This window comes from Aotus nancymaae, unplaced genomic scaffold (assembly GCF_030222135.1).
Source record: "Aotus nancymaae isolate 86718 unplaced genomic scaffold, 86718_ANA_hifiasm-v0.15.2.pri h1tg000008l, whole genome shotgun sequence".
Taxonomy (NCBI): domain Eukaryota; kingdom Metazoa; phylum Chordata; class Mammalia; order Primates; family Aotidae; genus Aotus; species Aotus nancymaae.
In genome coordinates, this window is record NW_026988419.1 from 37,748,491 (window position 1) to 37,765,747 (window position 17,257).

At 35.4% G+C, this 17,257-nt stretch overlaps 1 protein-coding gene across 5 annotated transcripts in view; it reads right to left on the bottom strand.

Annotated features, from left to right (window-relative positions):
* SLC39A10 (solute carrier family 39 member 10) overlaps positions 1-17,257 on the bottom strand; it is a 167,813-nt gene that overhangs the window by 3,252 nt on the left and 147,304 nt on the right. For all 5 annotated transcript variants that reach the window (XM_064373221.1, XM_012454046.2, XM_012454043.3 and 2 more), the window contains 3 exons: positions 13,336-13,704; positions 11,900-11,980; positions 2,917-3,107 (listed from right to left, as the gene is read on the bottom strand). In XM_064373221.1, the coding sequence (XP_064229291.1) occupies positions 2,917-3,107; positions 11,900-11,980; positions 13,336-13,704 (641 nt within the window). The remainder of the gene's footprint in view (positions 1-2,916; positions 3,108-11,899; positions 11,981-13,335; positions 13,705-17,257) is intronic.

Genomic DNA, 17,257 nt, shown 5'->3' on the forward strand with positions numbered 1-17,257 from the left:
TTCACTCTTTTCCACCTGAAATTCTCATTCCCACTGCACATGACAGCAAAGAAATATTTGGTGACAAATCCAAATTGGCATCTCTATGCCCTTAGCCATTGCTTTCTTTCCAATAACACACACAGAAAATAACCTAGCAAAGCTATCTGGCATAACTAGTACCAAGTCATGCAAGTGCCCCCATAGTGTACTCTAGTCTCTTAATATAGATAAAACTTCAAAAATCAGAAAATTGTCATATCTTTGAAGGCATAGTGCTTTTAAAAGTTTATATACTTCAATTTCTAAAGCATATCACATACTATTACATCTAATAATCTGTAGATTCAAAATATAAAAATTAAATTCCTTTAACTTGTCTAGGTAAATAAGATTTGTGGAAGAAATACATTGTATCATTATAGACATAAATTCTTTCCACCCAAACCTAATCAAAATTGTGAAAGAATTGCTACTTCCAACTTTTACTTTCACTTTTCTGCAAACATAATTCAAATTTGCAATCAGTATCTACAGAGACAACACTGAAATGCTACTTTCTTGGACACTATGTTGTGCTCCAAAACAGTATCTTGGTGCTTTGGGTTTAGGGAGGAGAAAATACAATGTTAAGTCATGTAATTCTTAATTCATACTTCTGTTTAGGAAGAAACATTATTTGTTATTAAATAATGGGTACGATTAATCAAACCATCATGCTCTGACAGTGCTACGGTATATTTAACAATCTCCTGAAGGTCATATTTAAGAACGACAGCATGGAGGGAGGAGTTATTAAACTTATCTCTTCTGATGAGGTAACAATAAGATGAAACCATGTTAAAACTGAGATGAACTCTCAGGGATACAGGGTCTTTAGACTTATGAATTTGAGCTGCTTATTTAATTGGTGTAATTTGCTACATATTAGTACTAAATTCATACAGATTTTTTATCAACCATTACAGATTTCACAAACAGTGGCATGGTAAACACATTTTATGCCTTTTTTGCAAATCTGAATATGACTCTAATATTTGCGTAGGTGTAATTTGGTACCTTTCCCCCTAATTCCAACACTAGTTTTTATATACGGTTAATTTGACAAAAGAAGTTCTGGCAGAAAAGTTACGGGGAAAACCTGATGAAGTTTTGGCTCAAAAAAAAAAAAAGGAAAATTTAAAAATAAACAATGGGCAGGGCATGGTGGCTTACACCTATAATCTGAGCAGTTTGGAATGCTGAGGCTAGAGCATGGCTTGAGGCCAGGCATTCAAGACCAGCCTGGGTAACATAGTCAGACTCCATGTCTATAAAAACTTAAAAAAAAAAATTAGCTAGGCATGGTGGTGTGCACCTGTGGTCCCAGCTACTCAGGCAGTAGAGGCAAAGGATTACTTGAGCCTGGGGAGTCGAGGCTGCAGTGAGCCACGACTGCACCCTTGCACTCCCACTGGGGTAACACAGTGAGACCCTGTCTCAAAAAATAATCCAAAACCAAACCAAACAAACCAATGAAAATTTCCTAAAAGAGAGCAACAATAGCATGATAGCTAAAGGGGAAGTTGGAACTAAGAGAGTCCCCCACCTTTTTAAGAAGGGAGAAGTAATATGAGGTTTATAGGCTAACAGAAATAATCCAGCAGAAAGGGGGAAATGGTATGGGAAAGAGGGGGGAGAAATTAAGGGAGTTCAGAGGGGATAAGTTCTACGGAGCAGTCTGCAGGAGCACCAGCTGCTGGGAAGTTTCCTTTTAGTAACAGGAAAGAAGGTAAATGGGCATAGATACAGCAAGGTGAGCAGAAGTGATGATGAGAATTTGTGGATTAATGGCTCCATGAAATCAGAAGCAAGGTTATCAGTTGAGGGTGAGAATAGGAAATGAAATATTAAAAGTCAGCAGGGAAGATGACTACTTTTAGGTAACTTTGTAAACTAAAAGAAGAAATAATTATTTACCTTTTCAAAACCTTCTATAACAAATAGGCATTAATTTTGTGATTAAAAATTTAGGCTGGGCCGGGTATGGTGGCTCATACTTGTAATCCCAAGCACTTTGAGAGGCTGAGGCAGTAGGAATGCTTGAGCCCAGGAGTTTGAGACCAGCCTAGGCAATATAGTAGGACCCTATTTCTACAAAACAAGTAAAAAAAAAATATTTTTGCTGGCTGTGGTGGCAGGTATGTCTAAGTAGTCCTAGCTACTCAGGGGCTGAGGCAGGAGTATCACTTGAGCCCAGGTGGTCAAGGCTGCAGTGAGCCATGTTCGTACCACTGCACACCAGTCTGGGCAACAGAGCAAGACCTTATTTCAAAAAATAAATAAATAAAAACTAAGCTGCATAATTCTGAAATAAGACTGTTATGATCTTACCAGAAAAAGAAAATGTCATATCTAGTCAAAAACAAACTAACGAAAAAAACCCTAATTGCTAGTTCTGTAAATACACTGTCTAACATATTTGGGGTATTAAAGTAAAATCAAAATAAAACAAATTGTTAGCATTTACATTTAACTTTAAGCTAAATTTAGTAATAAATTATATAAACCCTATGGAATATATACCACTTCCTACAAAAGACTGGCTTACCTAACAGGAATAGTACTTCTCTCCTGTTTGCCATAAAACAAGCTCACGAACTTATTTTGCTAAAAGAAATAAAACACGTCTACCCCAATATTACAACATCTTCAAAGTAGTATAATAATTCTGTAATTAAAACTCTATTACTAATGATTAGATAGTAACATCATTTTCAGCAACTCAACTGGTTTCCATAAAAGAAAACCTCCTACTTAAATGCCTTTCCTTAAGAGTTTATTTAGGGTATTGTCTTTAAAATGAGTTACATTTTTAAAAACAGTTTGACTTCAAACCACTTGCAAGGATTTCTTTCATTTGCAGGTTTAGCACCACAAAAATACAAAATATCTTACCATATCCACCAAGGCTACATAGAGGAACATGCCTGCAGTGATTGCAAAGATCCAAAGTGTGATGTTATTGGCATACTGACCAACAGCTGTGCCTATGAGCATGCCTATGTAAGCCATCATGGCAGAGAGGAGGTTGTATACAATGGCTTGCTTTACAGTCATGCCTGCTTTAAGAAGAACTGCAAAATCACCTGCAATTAAACAATGGGAATGTTTTTAAACCACAGGATTTAAAACACAAATCTGAATGAAGAAAACCAATGAAATTAGCATTAAAAAGATACACACTTTTAATAAAAATATTTTATCACATAAATTTTTTTTTTACTTATTAAACCATAATGCATACAAAAACTTGGATGAATCTCAAAGGCATGATACTAAAAGACAACCATCTGAAAGGTTATATATCTATGCTGAAACAGACAAAACTGTAATAATCCCCAAAATCCTAAAAATGTAGTAAGAATAAAGAGCTCTCCACACCACATTTTTGTGCCTCCACAATGATGCACATAATGTCTAGCTGAGGCTCGGAAGAGCATCAACAATGCTGAAAATAGAGTAAAATGCCAGGTTCTTATTAAGCCATGATCCAAAGTCTGTTTCTAACTGTGATGACGAAGAATGGTGACACTGGTGACTGTGAAATCAACCATGACCACAGAGCTGATGTAAAACAAAAACTAACAGTGGGGAAAATCCTGAAATTCTATTTCTAAGGATCCTCAATAGATTCTCCTCCCACCACCCTCTCCCTCCAAAAAAAGAAGAAAGGCACTTTTCATCTATCTAAAGTTGGAACATTATCTGCAAGCTTGACTACAGCCTGTGGAAAAAAATAAAGTTGGAACATCAGGGAAAAAAAATTACTGCTCAGAGAGGTGTCAGTAGAAGGGCAAAATGATGCTAAAGATAATAGTCTTGAAGCAAATGGGTCAAAAGCAATAGCTTATTCCACCTTGAAGAGGTATAAAAGAAAAATACCTATTAGCTTTACTTACTGTAATAATTTTGTTTTAGTTACTACATGAACAAATATCGAATCAATTATTGAACACTCAGCATATGCAAGGTGCTATACAGAACATTGACCTGGCTTGTTTCTTTCCCTTAAGAAAGAATCTTTACAGCTACGTATCTAAAAATACATGATCTGTTCTATTACCTCTCATGGTTACAAGATCATAGTCTATAACAATAAAAAGAAGTTAACAATAAAGAAATTACTGCAAGTTATCATTTTTCCACCTTCCAACAAATTGCTACAAACTAAACACTGCAGCATTATTTGGGAAAGTTAGATAACGTACCAAAGGAGATTATCTACCAATGGTTTCTAAGTTGCCATTGTCCAGTTTTCATCTAATGCTATTCTCCTTACGTCTTTTCTCCTCTGATCCTAAATACTTTAATTCTCCTGCTAAGACCTGGATTTAATACCAGTTTTTCTCTCTTCTTGCTCCTGGAGTTTTGTTTAATTTTCTCCAGTGTTTCTGAGCTTTTTCTCTGTGGAAAGAGCTCCCTAACTTCCCTAACAAATTTCTGCTCCTTGTTTTCAATAACTCACCCACGAACTGTGCTGAACAGGCAATTTCATTTAGCATGTTACATAATACAAACTGAGACTACAGAAGTGTCTTTTAGGTTACAAAATGCATTGCTTCCTTTTATAATTTAATAATGCAGTATTTTGGATAGTGTCATGGGTACGAAATACATCAACTTTGTTGCCTTCTTTAATATTACCGAATAGCAAGATAGTTCATTTCTGAGTAACAACCAAACAGCATAAATTAACTAATCAAGATTCAAGGCAAACTATTTTCATTTAATATTTTAAAAAATTATGATATAATTACACAATTCTAACAAATGTACACTTCTATGAATTTTGACAAACACATAATATCATAAAACCACAAACACCATCAAGCTCTAGAACTGTTTCATTACCCTTCCAAATATTTTTCAGGCCACTCGCCCTTAGGCAACCAACAATCTGCTTTCTGTTCCTATGATTTTGCCTTTACCAGAACATCATCTAAATGGAAGCACACAGTATATAGTCTTTTAAGTTTAGATTTTGTTCACTTAGAATAATGCATTTGAGACTCATTTATGTTACTGTGTATATCAGAAAACTACTTTTTATTGCTCAGTAATATTCCATAGATGAACCATAGTTTATTTATCTATCTTCACCAGCCAAGAACATTTAGGTTGTTTACAGTTTTTTGCAATTATGAAGAAAGCCACTGCACACATTCATAAACAGGCTTTTGTGTCAATACAAGTTTTCATTTCTCTTGCCCAGATACCTATTAAGTGGGATCACTGGGCCATACAGTTAAGCATATTTCTAACTTCATAGGAAACTGCATCCCCACAAGCAATGTATAGGAGCTGTAGCTGTTCCACATTCTTGCTAGTCCATAATTTGAAATCTAGCATCTGAAATCTCATCTGTATAACTTCTTCAGTGAAATGTTTGTTCAAGTCTTGTGTCTATTTTATTTTGTTGGGTTGTTTATTTTCCTGATTGAATTGAGAGGTCTTTAAATATTCTGGTTCTAAAAGTCTTTTGTCAGATATTTATTTTCCAAATATTTTGTCCCAGTTTGTGGATTACCTTTTTATTATTTTCTTAACTATCTTTTGTGAAGAGTTTTTAATTTGTATGAAGTATATGTTATGACTTTTTTCCTTAATGGAGCATGCTCTTAGTGCTGTATCTAAGAACAGTTTACCTAGCCCAAAGACACAGAGATACTGTTTTCTTCTATTTTTAGGGTCTCCATTTAGATTATCTATTTTGAGTTCATTTTTTTTTTCTATAGTAAGTTATGGGTCAAAGGTATTTTTCTTCCTTTTTTAATTGCAAGTAGATGTCCAATTGTTACAGCACCATTTGCTGAAAGTAAATTGCCATATATGAGGACTCTGCTTTGCTCCATTGATTAATGTGTCTACTCTTTCACCAATTCCAACTGTTTTGATTACTGTGACTTTATAGTATATCTTAAATCAACTTTGTGGTCTTTTTCCAAAATTCTACTGGCTATACAAGTTCCTTCCCCTTTCTATATAAAATTTTTAAAAAGCTTGTTAATCTCTGCAAAAAAGCCTGCTGAATTTTTTTATTGAGAATGCACTGTGTCTATTAAAAAAAAAAAGCATCTTAACAACAGTCTTCTGGTCCTTGAACCTGGTATAGCTCTTCATTTAAGTCTCCTTTGGTTTCTCTTATTATTTATAGGTCTATGCATATTCTTTTAGATTTAAGCTAAATATTACATGTTTTGATGCTATTATAAATAGAACTTTTTTAAATTTTTAATTTTCAACTGTTGACTGCTAGTATATAGCAATACAAATGATTTTTGTATAATTGTCTTTGTATCAAGTGAATTATTTCATTTTAAAATCTTTGTTGTAGTCTTATCTCAGGTTATAAATTCTCAAAGGTATCTGCATGTTTTTCCCTTTCTCCTCATTTCCCTTCTCAGTAAGAACCTGTATAAACATTTTTAAACTAAGTCAAAGGAATCATCACAGCAGGGATTTATACTAAACATGCAAATCTATTCATCTTTTGGTAAATCAATATTCTTTCCTTCCTGCTGACAAAGGATATCATTAGCACAATGAATGAGGTGTGCCTGCCAAAGCTTTTAAACTAATCCAATGGTTTAGTTATGTTAACATCTGTTAACATCCACTAAGAGATTTTTTAAAACATGTATATATTTTAAGTTTCTTTATTCTTGTCTTAAATGATGGTTCTACACGTCAAAATTCTACATAAATCTATACAATGAATGTTCAATTTTCCATGGACAATTTAACACATGAACATCTTATTTTAAATTTCTATGTAATCCTTAATTTGTTTGAGAGGAAAGGAAAAATGTACAACACTATAACCTCTCTTGAGTCTTATCACAGCTACATATTTTTTTTTCTTTTTCAACTTTTATTTTAGAAGCATGACGTACATGTACAGGATTGTTACAGAGCTATATTATGTGATGCTGAGGTGTGGGTATGACTGAATTGGTCACCCTGATGTACTACACAATAGTACCCAATAGGCAGTTTTCTAACCCTTGCCCCATGGCTATATTTATTTATCAAAATGTTATTTCCTTGAAGTTGAAACACATTACTCAACATCAAGACGACTGTTTGGGAAATTGTGATAAACCAAGATGGCAAAATGGAAGGTGATCCACTCAAATCCCCACATCCAGAAGAAGAATTCTGCATCCATCCACAGTCAAAAGCCTCTCTGTGGGAGTCTCAGAATTCAGATAGGAGTTTGTGAAACGCTGGTGGAATCCAAGACCCTGGGGCTGTTCTGAGAGTGCAACGATACCCAGGTGGTTGATCCATCCTGAGTTCAAAACTGGAAGTAGCTGTCTTCTGCCTGCCCTCAGGATAGTCCTCAACATTATGTCCCCTATAGATGGCCTTCTCCTACTACACAGGCTTTCATGTAAATTACTCAAGTGCTTAAACAGTTCCTTATTGAAGGAAGGTGGAAAAAAGTGAAGAGATACAACAAAGTAGTATTGTAATTTAAATTCAGCTACATAAGTTTGGCAAACACAGAAAAGAGAGTAGTGACTTAATAATTCAGGCAATTTAGCCCATTGCCACACCAGAGAGCAAACATAAAATGAGATGTGAGTTTGCTATTTCCTCAAATGCTTTCAATTCTTCATGTCTCTTAATAAGAGTCAAACTCCCTGAGCTATGTTATTCGAATTCATAATAAAAAATGTAACAAGTCAAAATAGGTTTTAGATCAAATAAATTATCCTGAAATGTGACGTACTATACTGCTTTGTCAACATTTTAACCTACAAAGTGGGGAGTGGACTTCTCCCTGGCTCCATCTGCCATGCTTCTAACTTAACCTATAGAGAAAGGATTTTCCCTGTGCTTGGGAGTTCTGAGGAAGAAGCTTGTATGCCTCTCTCCACATCGTGTTCCTCTCTGAGTGAGTATGAGTAGATGATCTGATCAGAGTAGCGACACTAACCTGGCCCTATTGTACAAAAGTGCCCTTTGTTGTGCCTTAAGGCAAAAACTAGGCTCTACAATCATATTTTTGCTTCCTTTATTCATGGTTCATAGACCACTTCTTATCTTGTTGATAGATACAAGGACCAGAGCCTTTTCTGTCACCTCCTGAAGAGGAAGCTGGGTCATTTCTTTATGCTGTTCCTTCCCTAGCAGCCTATCCAGCTAGAGTATGGTACAGTTTATGTCAATTTAACATTAGGAAAAATGCGCATTTTCTTAAATCCCATTCCTTTCCCTCTGGCAAAACTGAATATACTCTGGCTTGACATTTCCTCTCACAGCAGCAGCAACATCTCAACCTCTGATTTGGGGGATAAAACAGGTAGACATCTGAGGTCTGAAGGACTCACTGGAAGGTCCTGCCTCAAGGGGAGTTCTCCATTCCAGTTTTTTACCAGAGCTCTGCATTGGGTATCAAGGCCTTACCTAGCCATTAATATATGTAATGCATTTGTTCTACACGTGGTTATCCCGTGTGTGTCACTGCTTCAATAAGAAATTGCAGAGAGAAAAAGAAGTAAGTGATAAGAAGGTAACCATCCTTAATCTCCAAAACAACTTGTTTTCAATTCTGTGTCTGAGTGAATCCTTCAAGGTTACGGCAATTCAATAAAACCACACTTAAACTCGGAAGTAGGCTGACACTCCATTTATCAGGTAGTGGGTAGATGAGCGGGAAGGAAAGTTGGAAGCTTTTCTAGTATATTATGGATATGTACACATGATTATCCAAGTCTATTACTAAAAAAGTTTTTTTTTAAGTGGAAGATTAAATATGAGGCAACATGTTACTCATATTTAAAAACTGATAGCCTTGAATTGTAGAGTTAGGCTAACAGCACTATGTGATAGTTAGAGAAGAGTATAAGACATAGTATCTGTGCATTTAAAAACTACAGTTTAAGAAATAGGGGATCTAACAAGAAAATGTGTGAAGGAAGCAGAGAAAGAAAACAATAAAATTTACAGGAAACAGTAATCCAAGGCATGAGGTAGAAGACAGTAATGAGGTTGAAGATTCTTAACATGATAAACTAGGAATAAAAGTATTTGGACCAGCCATGCAGGAGAATGGTATAAAAAAGGAAACAGATTCAGGCACCCACATTACACATTTGGTGAACTGTGTTTAGTTAAAATGAAAAACATGTAGCAGGATGTACTGCAGGTAACACTATAAAAGTAAGTAGAGAGAAGAAGTGAAGGTCATTGAAAATATGACTCATAGTTGGCTCATGACTGTAATCCCAGCACTTTGGGAGGTTGAGGCAGACGGATCACTTGAGTCCAGGAGTTCAAGGCTACATTGAGCCGTGATCACACCACTGCACTCTAGCCTGGGCAGTGAGACCCTATTACAGAGAGAAAAAAAAGTGTGACTAATAAAATCTAGCTGGATTTTGTATGTCAGGAAAGCTACTGAAAGACTTTAATTTCATAAGAACATCACACTTAAGCAGATATATCTGCCAATGACGTACTACAACAGAACAAAACCAGGGATATAAAGACTATCCAAACTGTCTAAGTAAAACACCACAAAAGCAGTGATGACTTGGTCTGATTAAAGGATAATGGGCATGAACAAGAGATAAGATTATATGTCTGAAGTTGGCATGGTAAATGAAACCATACAGAATCAAGCCCCAAGGAATTAGCACCAAGTATGCACTAATATATTTTTTTCTGCTTTACATAAGAAATTATTGATTTTTCAAGAAAATTATATGACAAGTTCTATTCAAAAATGAGCAAATACTACACATCAAGACAATTATGTACAAACGACAGACATTTCATAGCCAGGTGAATTTTCAGAAAATTTGAATTAGAAAGCACATGAAGAAATCCCTTGCATATTCAAAAGGTGAAATTAGTATTTTTTCTTTCAAATTAATGCCATCTCCATTTCCTTCAGATATTTTTGGTGTGAATGCATATATACATCTTAAGCTACTGTTTTTTAATTTATAGAAGAAAACTAAAGCACTATTTCATGTGGAGAGAAATTAAATTGATAAATAAATACCAACTAAAATAAAAAAGAAATGCTTTACATCCATTACATTGATAAAAAAGAGAAAATTAAGGCTGGGTGTAGTGGCTAACACCTGTAATCCCAGCACTTTGGGAGGCTGAGACAGGTAGATCACTTGGGGTCAAGAGTTCAAAACCAGTCTGGCCAACATGGCGAAACCGTGTCTCTACTAAAAGCACAAAAATTAGGGCCGGGCATGGTGTCTCATGCCTGTAATCTCAGCACTTTGGGAGGCAAAGGAGAGTAGATAGTCCTGAGGTCAGGACTTCGAGACCAGTTTGACCAACATGGAGAAACCCCATGTCTACTAAAAATACAAAATTAGCTGGGTGTGGTGGGGCATGCCTATAATCCCAGCTACTCGGTGGCTGAGGCAGGAGAATCGCTTGAATCCAGGAGGCAGAGGTTTTGGTGAGCCAAGATCGTGCCATTGTACTCTAGCCTGGGCAACAATAGCAAAACTCTGTCTCAAAACGAACAAACAAACAAAAAAACAAAATAAAAAATAAAAAAATTAGCCAGGTGTGGTGGTACATGGCTGTAGTCTCAGCTACTTGGGAGGCTGAGGCACAAGAATCACTTGAACCCAGAGGACGGAGGCTGTAGTGAGTTGAGATCACGCCACTGCAGTCCAGCCTGGGTGACGGAGCCAGACTCTGTCTCAAAGGGGGAAAAAAACCCCAGCAAGGTAAAGTCAAGTGCTGGGAGGGCTGTGGCAACAGGAACTTTCAGGTATTGCTGTTTGGAAATCACACTGCTTTAGCATGCATACCCTAGACCTGTCAATTCTGAGTGTGTATCTCAGAGGGGTCGACAGGTACCAAGTCTAGAGATGTTCAATGCACTACTATCTGTGAGGGGAGGAAATTAAATGCTGTGTCCAATAATAGGTGCTAATTATGTAAAATGTGGTGAAAGCATATTTCTGAGTACTGGGCAGAAGCAACAGATTAAATTAACTCATGGTAATCAGGATGGAGAGTTTTAAAAGATAATAAGTAACATAAGGTAAGAAACATAAGAGATGTGTCAAAAGAGTGAAATGAAAGGGAGTAGGACTTTCCATTATTTATGAAGAAATAATGAAGGCTGGCCAACATGGCAAAACCCCATCTCTACTAAAAATGCAAAAATTAGGGCCAGGCATGGTGGTTCACACCTTTAATCCCAGCACTTTGGGAGGCAGAGGCAGGCGGATCACCTGAGGTAGGGAGTTCGAGACCAGCCTGACCAATATGGAGAAACCTCATCTCTACTAAAAAAAAAAAAAAAAAAAAAAAAAAAAGTAACTCTATTACTAACCAGCACTGAGGTTTTAGAATAATCATTCATTTCCAAAGCTCTTATTTTATCTATAAAGAAGGTTGGATGATTTCTGTTTTCATTATATATATTTTAATATCATAATCTTAATACCCAAAAATCTTGTATTCATTTCTAGATGTATCTGCCTTTCAATGATGTAATTGCAAACTTTACCCTGATTCTTTTAAAAATATGGTCTACATAGTATATGAAATCAATTCAAAGTAGATTAACATCAAAATGTGGCATTTAAATTCAGAAATATTTCTTTTTAAAAGTTTTACTTAGTCAACCAGTCATAATCTATAATCTTCATTATAATAGCATAATTATGTTATTAAATGCAAAGGAAAGCACACAGAAACATTTCATGAATCTTAAGGAGCATTTTTTTTCATATTTTAACATCATGATATATCTAACAATTAATGACACTATAGTTGCCATTAGCCATTTTTTATGCTTGAACGTCTCTAAATTTGAATGTAATTACAATTAAGGAAGTCTTAGATTTGATGGGACCTGGTAAAATTTTTAAGGTTATATTACCTAATTCATGTGGCAGTTCATGACAGAAGACGGCTATAGAAGTACTGATTCCTCCTGTCAATCCAGCACTGAAAGCTGCACCTGAGGAAGATAAGAAAAAAAACAAGTGAGGTTTACTGATCTTCTGTCTTCACATTTTCATTAATGATGACAGATGCAGTTTCATTTGCCTATCTAAATTAATTTCTTAATATATGAGTGACTCACACTCTTACACACCATAGTTTTTGAACATATAGTGGGGTATGATATGGTATGTGACAAATAGAGAAACCGCTATTCAATAAAAGCAATATTCCATACTGAAATTAATTCTCTATTTTTGTAGCCTTCCAACTCACAAATATCTTGGGGATAGTAACAATTTTCAGTATTTCAAGGTAGTGGTTTGATGCTCAATTTTAAGTCTTGTAAGTCTAAGATGTACTTGCTCTCTCTCTCATTGATCTTTATAGAGATTTAAATGGCTAACACCCTTATCAAAACTTTCATAAGCCTAAAAAATAAATGGTACAAAGTATTACTTGTCTGGTAGTGTTGAGGACTGAGGTGAGACGTATAAATGCATCTAGGTCTACTAGCAGAATTCTTTATTCTTTAGTATTAACAGCTACTATAGGTTGAGCATGGTGGCTCATGCCCATAATCCTAGTACTCTGGGAGGCTGAGGTGAAAGGATTGCTGAAGGCCAGGAGTTCGAAGCCTGGGAAGGATGGCTAGACTCTGTCTCTATTTTAAAAACAACAACAACAACAAAAAACAACAACAGCTACTGTAAATTAATCATGTTCTCCACTTTCTGAAAGAAACCAAAGCTTACTTCTGGGCACTAATAGAGTCTGGATCTCAAAGAAAATTATGGATTCATCACATTTAATATTGTCTTAAACTAGTAATATCACTTTAGCAAGATACTAACATATTTGAATTTAGTACAATGGATTTTTAATGTTGTAAAAAAATTTTTTTGCCTTTTCAAAAATATGGAATATTTACTAAACCTAAGATTGAAATTAAACTGTTCTCTTTCAGGGATATGTAAATGCACTGAAATATTTTCATATCCCTGGAAAATATCTCAGGATATTTTCATATCCCTGAAAGAGATTTACATCTCTTTGAAAAGGATATGAAAATATAATGTTAATAAGCAGCTTTTTCAATATGGTGACTGTATTTGAGAAATCAAGATATTAAAGAAATATACTACTGATGTGTTTATGTGCTAAAGAAAAACTCCACTAAATTATACCCTTACACTTCCAAATGTGACAAATGAACACAAAACTGTATCCTTTGGGAAAATCAACTGACCAGAGCAATACATAACAGTGTATTTGTGAAGTTCCAGACAAATCTAATCTTACATATTGTAGTACATAAGATTAGCATAGACAGTGGAAGAAGATTATCACCCACGTTCCCAGTCCACTTACCAATAGCGAGCCCATCACTGAAGTTGTGAATACCGTCCCCCATGATCACCATCCAGGCTATATTAGCTATTCCGGTTTCTTTCAGATCGGATCCAGAATGACAGGGACCATGGGAATGATGAGAATGCTTGTGGTGCCACTGATGATTATGCTTCCTCAGCACAGTTTTGTTCTCACCATGGTGGTTAGGTGCAGCAGCATGGAGATCGTGCTCATGAATACTATGTAATCCATCACTGTGAGAATGGTCTATGATTTTCTCCTCTTCTATACAAAGGTAATTTTTAGGAGGGGATTCTTGTTGGCCTTCTAAATCTGTCAGTTCAGTTTCATTAAGTCGATCTTCAGAAACAACTGAGTCATCAGTTCCTATTTTTATAGCAAAGGATATTCTTTGTCAACAATTAAATGCATGGATATTTGCTAATTTAAGCCTAGACAGAATAGCAGTGCAATGAACATTTCTTAAGTGAATGTCTTTTGGAATTCTTAAATAAATATATTTCCCTAAAATAACTTAGAAGCCATTCTAATTGAAAAGTGATTTCTGGAGTCCAGTAAAAAAATAAAGTAAGCAAAACAAAACAAACACGCACACACAAAGAAGAAATTGGGTTCTGGGGGATTCAAAAGATGCTCTAGATAAGGTCAATGGGAAGGAACTGAAATCAAAAGCAGGCAAAGTGGGAGAAAAATTCAAAAGCATGAAGGTATTATGAAAACTTAAAGAGCAAATTATAGAAAAGCTGATGAAAATCAAAGGGTGAATGTTATTGTAGCACTGACCAGATGTCAAAATGCAATCTATGTTTTTTCAGAAAAAGAAGAAATCTTAGCATTTGCTCACTCTGTTATCATTTGAGAAAATGAAAACATAAAATGTAAATAACTTGCCCAAGTCATACAGTTAGCTGATGGCAAAGTTCTTTATATTCCTGAATGCTCCCCTATTTGACAATGCTAGTGAGATTCATTGTTAGAATGAAGTTCAGAAACTCACATAAGTGAGTTGATAAGCAAGATCTGATAAGCATTTCTTTTAAAAATTAACTGGCCTTTCATCTAGTCTTCCACAGCTGTTAATTATATGACAAAGATCTGAATACTTCCCAAATTGTATTCTGGGGCAGAGTTCTACAGTTAAGAGTCTAGGCTACTTCTCTTCTACAGAAAATTATTGGTAGATTCTGGGAAACATTAAGTTTAAACAGATAGGGAGGAAATTAGGTTAAAAAACTTTTTTTTTTTTTTTTTTTTGAGATGGAGTTTCGCTCTTGTTACCCAGGCTGGAGTGCAATGGCGCTATCTCGGCTCACCGCAACCTCCGCCTCCTGGGTTCAGGCAATTCTCCTGCCTCAGCCTCCCGAGTAGCTGGGATTACAGGCACGCGCCACCATGCCCAGCTGATTTTTTGTATTTTTAGTAGAGACGGGGTTTCACCATGTTGACCAGGATGGTCTCAATCTCTTGACCTCGTGATCCACCCGCCTCGGCCTCCCAAAGTGCTGGGATTACAGGCGTGAGCCACTGCGCCCGGCAAAAAACTTTTAAAATTTCTGAAAATCATAAGCTACCTCATTACATCTATCTGGCAACCGAACAGATGGATAGATGAGCAGAGATTTTAGGTACAAAGGCAGATTCTCCTTTTTCCACATGAAATCAGTCATATAGGGAGGAAACAGAATTTGCACTATCAAGAAATAAAACTATTAATAACACTAATCCACCATTTGGAAAGCTTTTTGTTTCACTCATATTTTCTAGAATGCAAAATATTTCTTATCCCATAATATAATTTGTCCCATATTTCAGCATAAATAAGGCCAAAATCTACAAAAATAAACAAAATCACATTTAAGACTCACTTGTGCCTGGGCACGGTGGCTCACACCTGTAATCCCAGCACTTTGGGAAACCAAAGGCACGTAGATTGCTTGAGTCCAGGAGTTTGAGACCAGCCTGGACAACATGGCAACACCCTATCACTACTAAAAATACAAAAACTATCTGGGCATGGGACAGTCACCTGTAGTCCCAGCTACTCGGGAGGCTGAGGTGAGATGATCACCTGAGCCAGAAAGGTTGAGACTGCAGTGAGCCATGATTGCATCCCTGCACTACAGTTTGGGTGACACAGCAAGACCCTGACTCAAAAAAGACTCACTCACATTTAAGGAAATATACCTTAGAAATAGCATGGGCATGGTTTAGAAGCAGCATTTCAATTTTTATGTCTTAAAAGTTTGTCTTAATTGTAATATTTTGCAACCCTAGGATATTTTTTAAATATATGCTGCTTGCTGTATGTAACCTTTTTGAGCCATAGGATCCAAGCCATAAAATTATTTATACATGTTGAATTCAGTCAGAAAAGAGGAAGGGTTTGCTTTTTTAAACTGCAACTCAAATGAGATGGGATGAAATCCTATGACAGTAAGCAAATACAGAACCAGGAAAACTGATTGGAAATATACCTTTTCAATTGTAGCAATAATTGAAAGAACTGATAAAACTTCATCTTTGGACAGAAAGCCTTTTTTTAAAAAAATCACTACCTCTATACCCCCTTCTCCTCCCTTATTGTAGCAGCTTACTGGGAACTTTATTAACTGTAGCTGGAAAATTAGAAGCTACAATAATGATTAAGAGCAGAATTGTTTTAAAGTGCAGATCCTTGCTCTCTGACAATCTGTGATGTCTGATAAACCAGAATCCAAAAAGTTATGGTGATAAGTACAGGCATTATTTCAGACAGTAAATGGCTTGTGATACTGATACTTGTTTTCAAATGTATTTACCTAACTGTAGTGTTGACTGCCTGACCAAATTCCAGTGAAACTGAATATACCAAAATATTCCTCCTCGGTCCTATTTACTAGTAATATTCACACTGTGAACCGCTGGTATAACCACCCCAGTTAAACTGTTTTTATAATTACTACTGCCAGCAACAGTGGCAAACACTGCAACCTTTCTGCATAAAAAGTATTAATTGCACGGCACCACACAAATACATAGTTTTTCTGACTTCATGCTTATTAAGTGAAATTTATTTCCTATGCTGTGGAAAGTTTATTGAGAACTTATATTTCATAAATGGATATCACTACAACTGTGAAAACATGTCAAGTATCACATTAGTGTCACAGAAAGCACACACCTATGCAGTATGGCTTATCTATATTTATTTTATCCAAGCCTAGTTTAAAATATGATGTAGATATTACTAGTCTTGAGTTTCTAAGAGGGTTCTTTATGATTATGCCAGGTAAGTATATAAAAGAAATTAAGTGCTTTTTTCATCACTTGATTATTTTCTTTAAAATCAGCTATCGTAGGATACATTTTTATTTTATATATGCCGTTTCTTAATTAAAATATAATCACTGAAGTCTACTAATTTGATTATAAGGTTTGTAGCATTACAGAATAACTAAATTGAGATTTATAAACCAGCTGTAATTAACAATGTAAAGTATTAATTATTGAACCTGAACCAGATTTTTAGGAAAATTATGTTGTTTTCCCCCTTTATGGTTTTAACTAGAGGGATTTTTACATACTATTTTTTTAAAATAGCAGATAATTTGAGGAAGAGGGGTAGAGAATTCCTTACAATACTCCATAAATTCGACATTCTGTACTAGAGATAATGACTATAAACAAGATGCATCTTAGATACTATTAATATACTAAGCCTTGAATTATACATTTAATATAGGACCTATTTTGAATAGTTAATCATGGTTCCTAGCTTACAAGGGCTAAATCTAAGATTATTCCCATGAGAAATGTTAAATTTATGAAGAATAGATTTTGAGGTTTTGAATTACTTGTTTTCAAATGTATTTACTAACTGTAGTATTGTAAATGTTAAATTGAAATGAAACAATGAAAATCTCATTTTAGTTGCAATTTA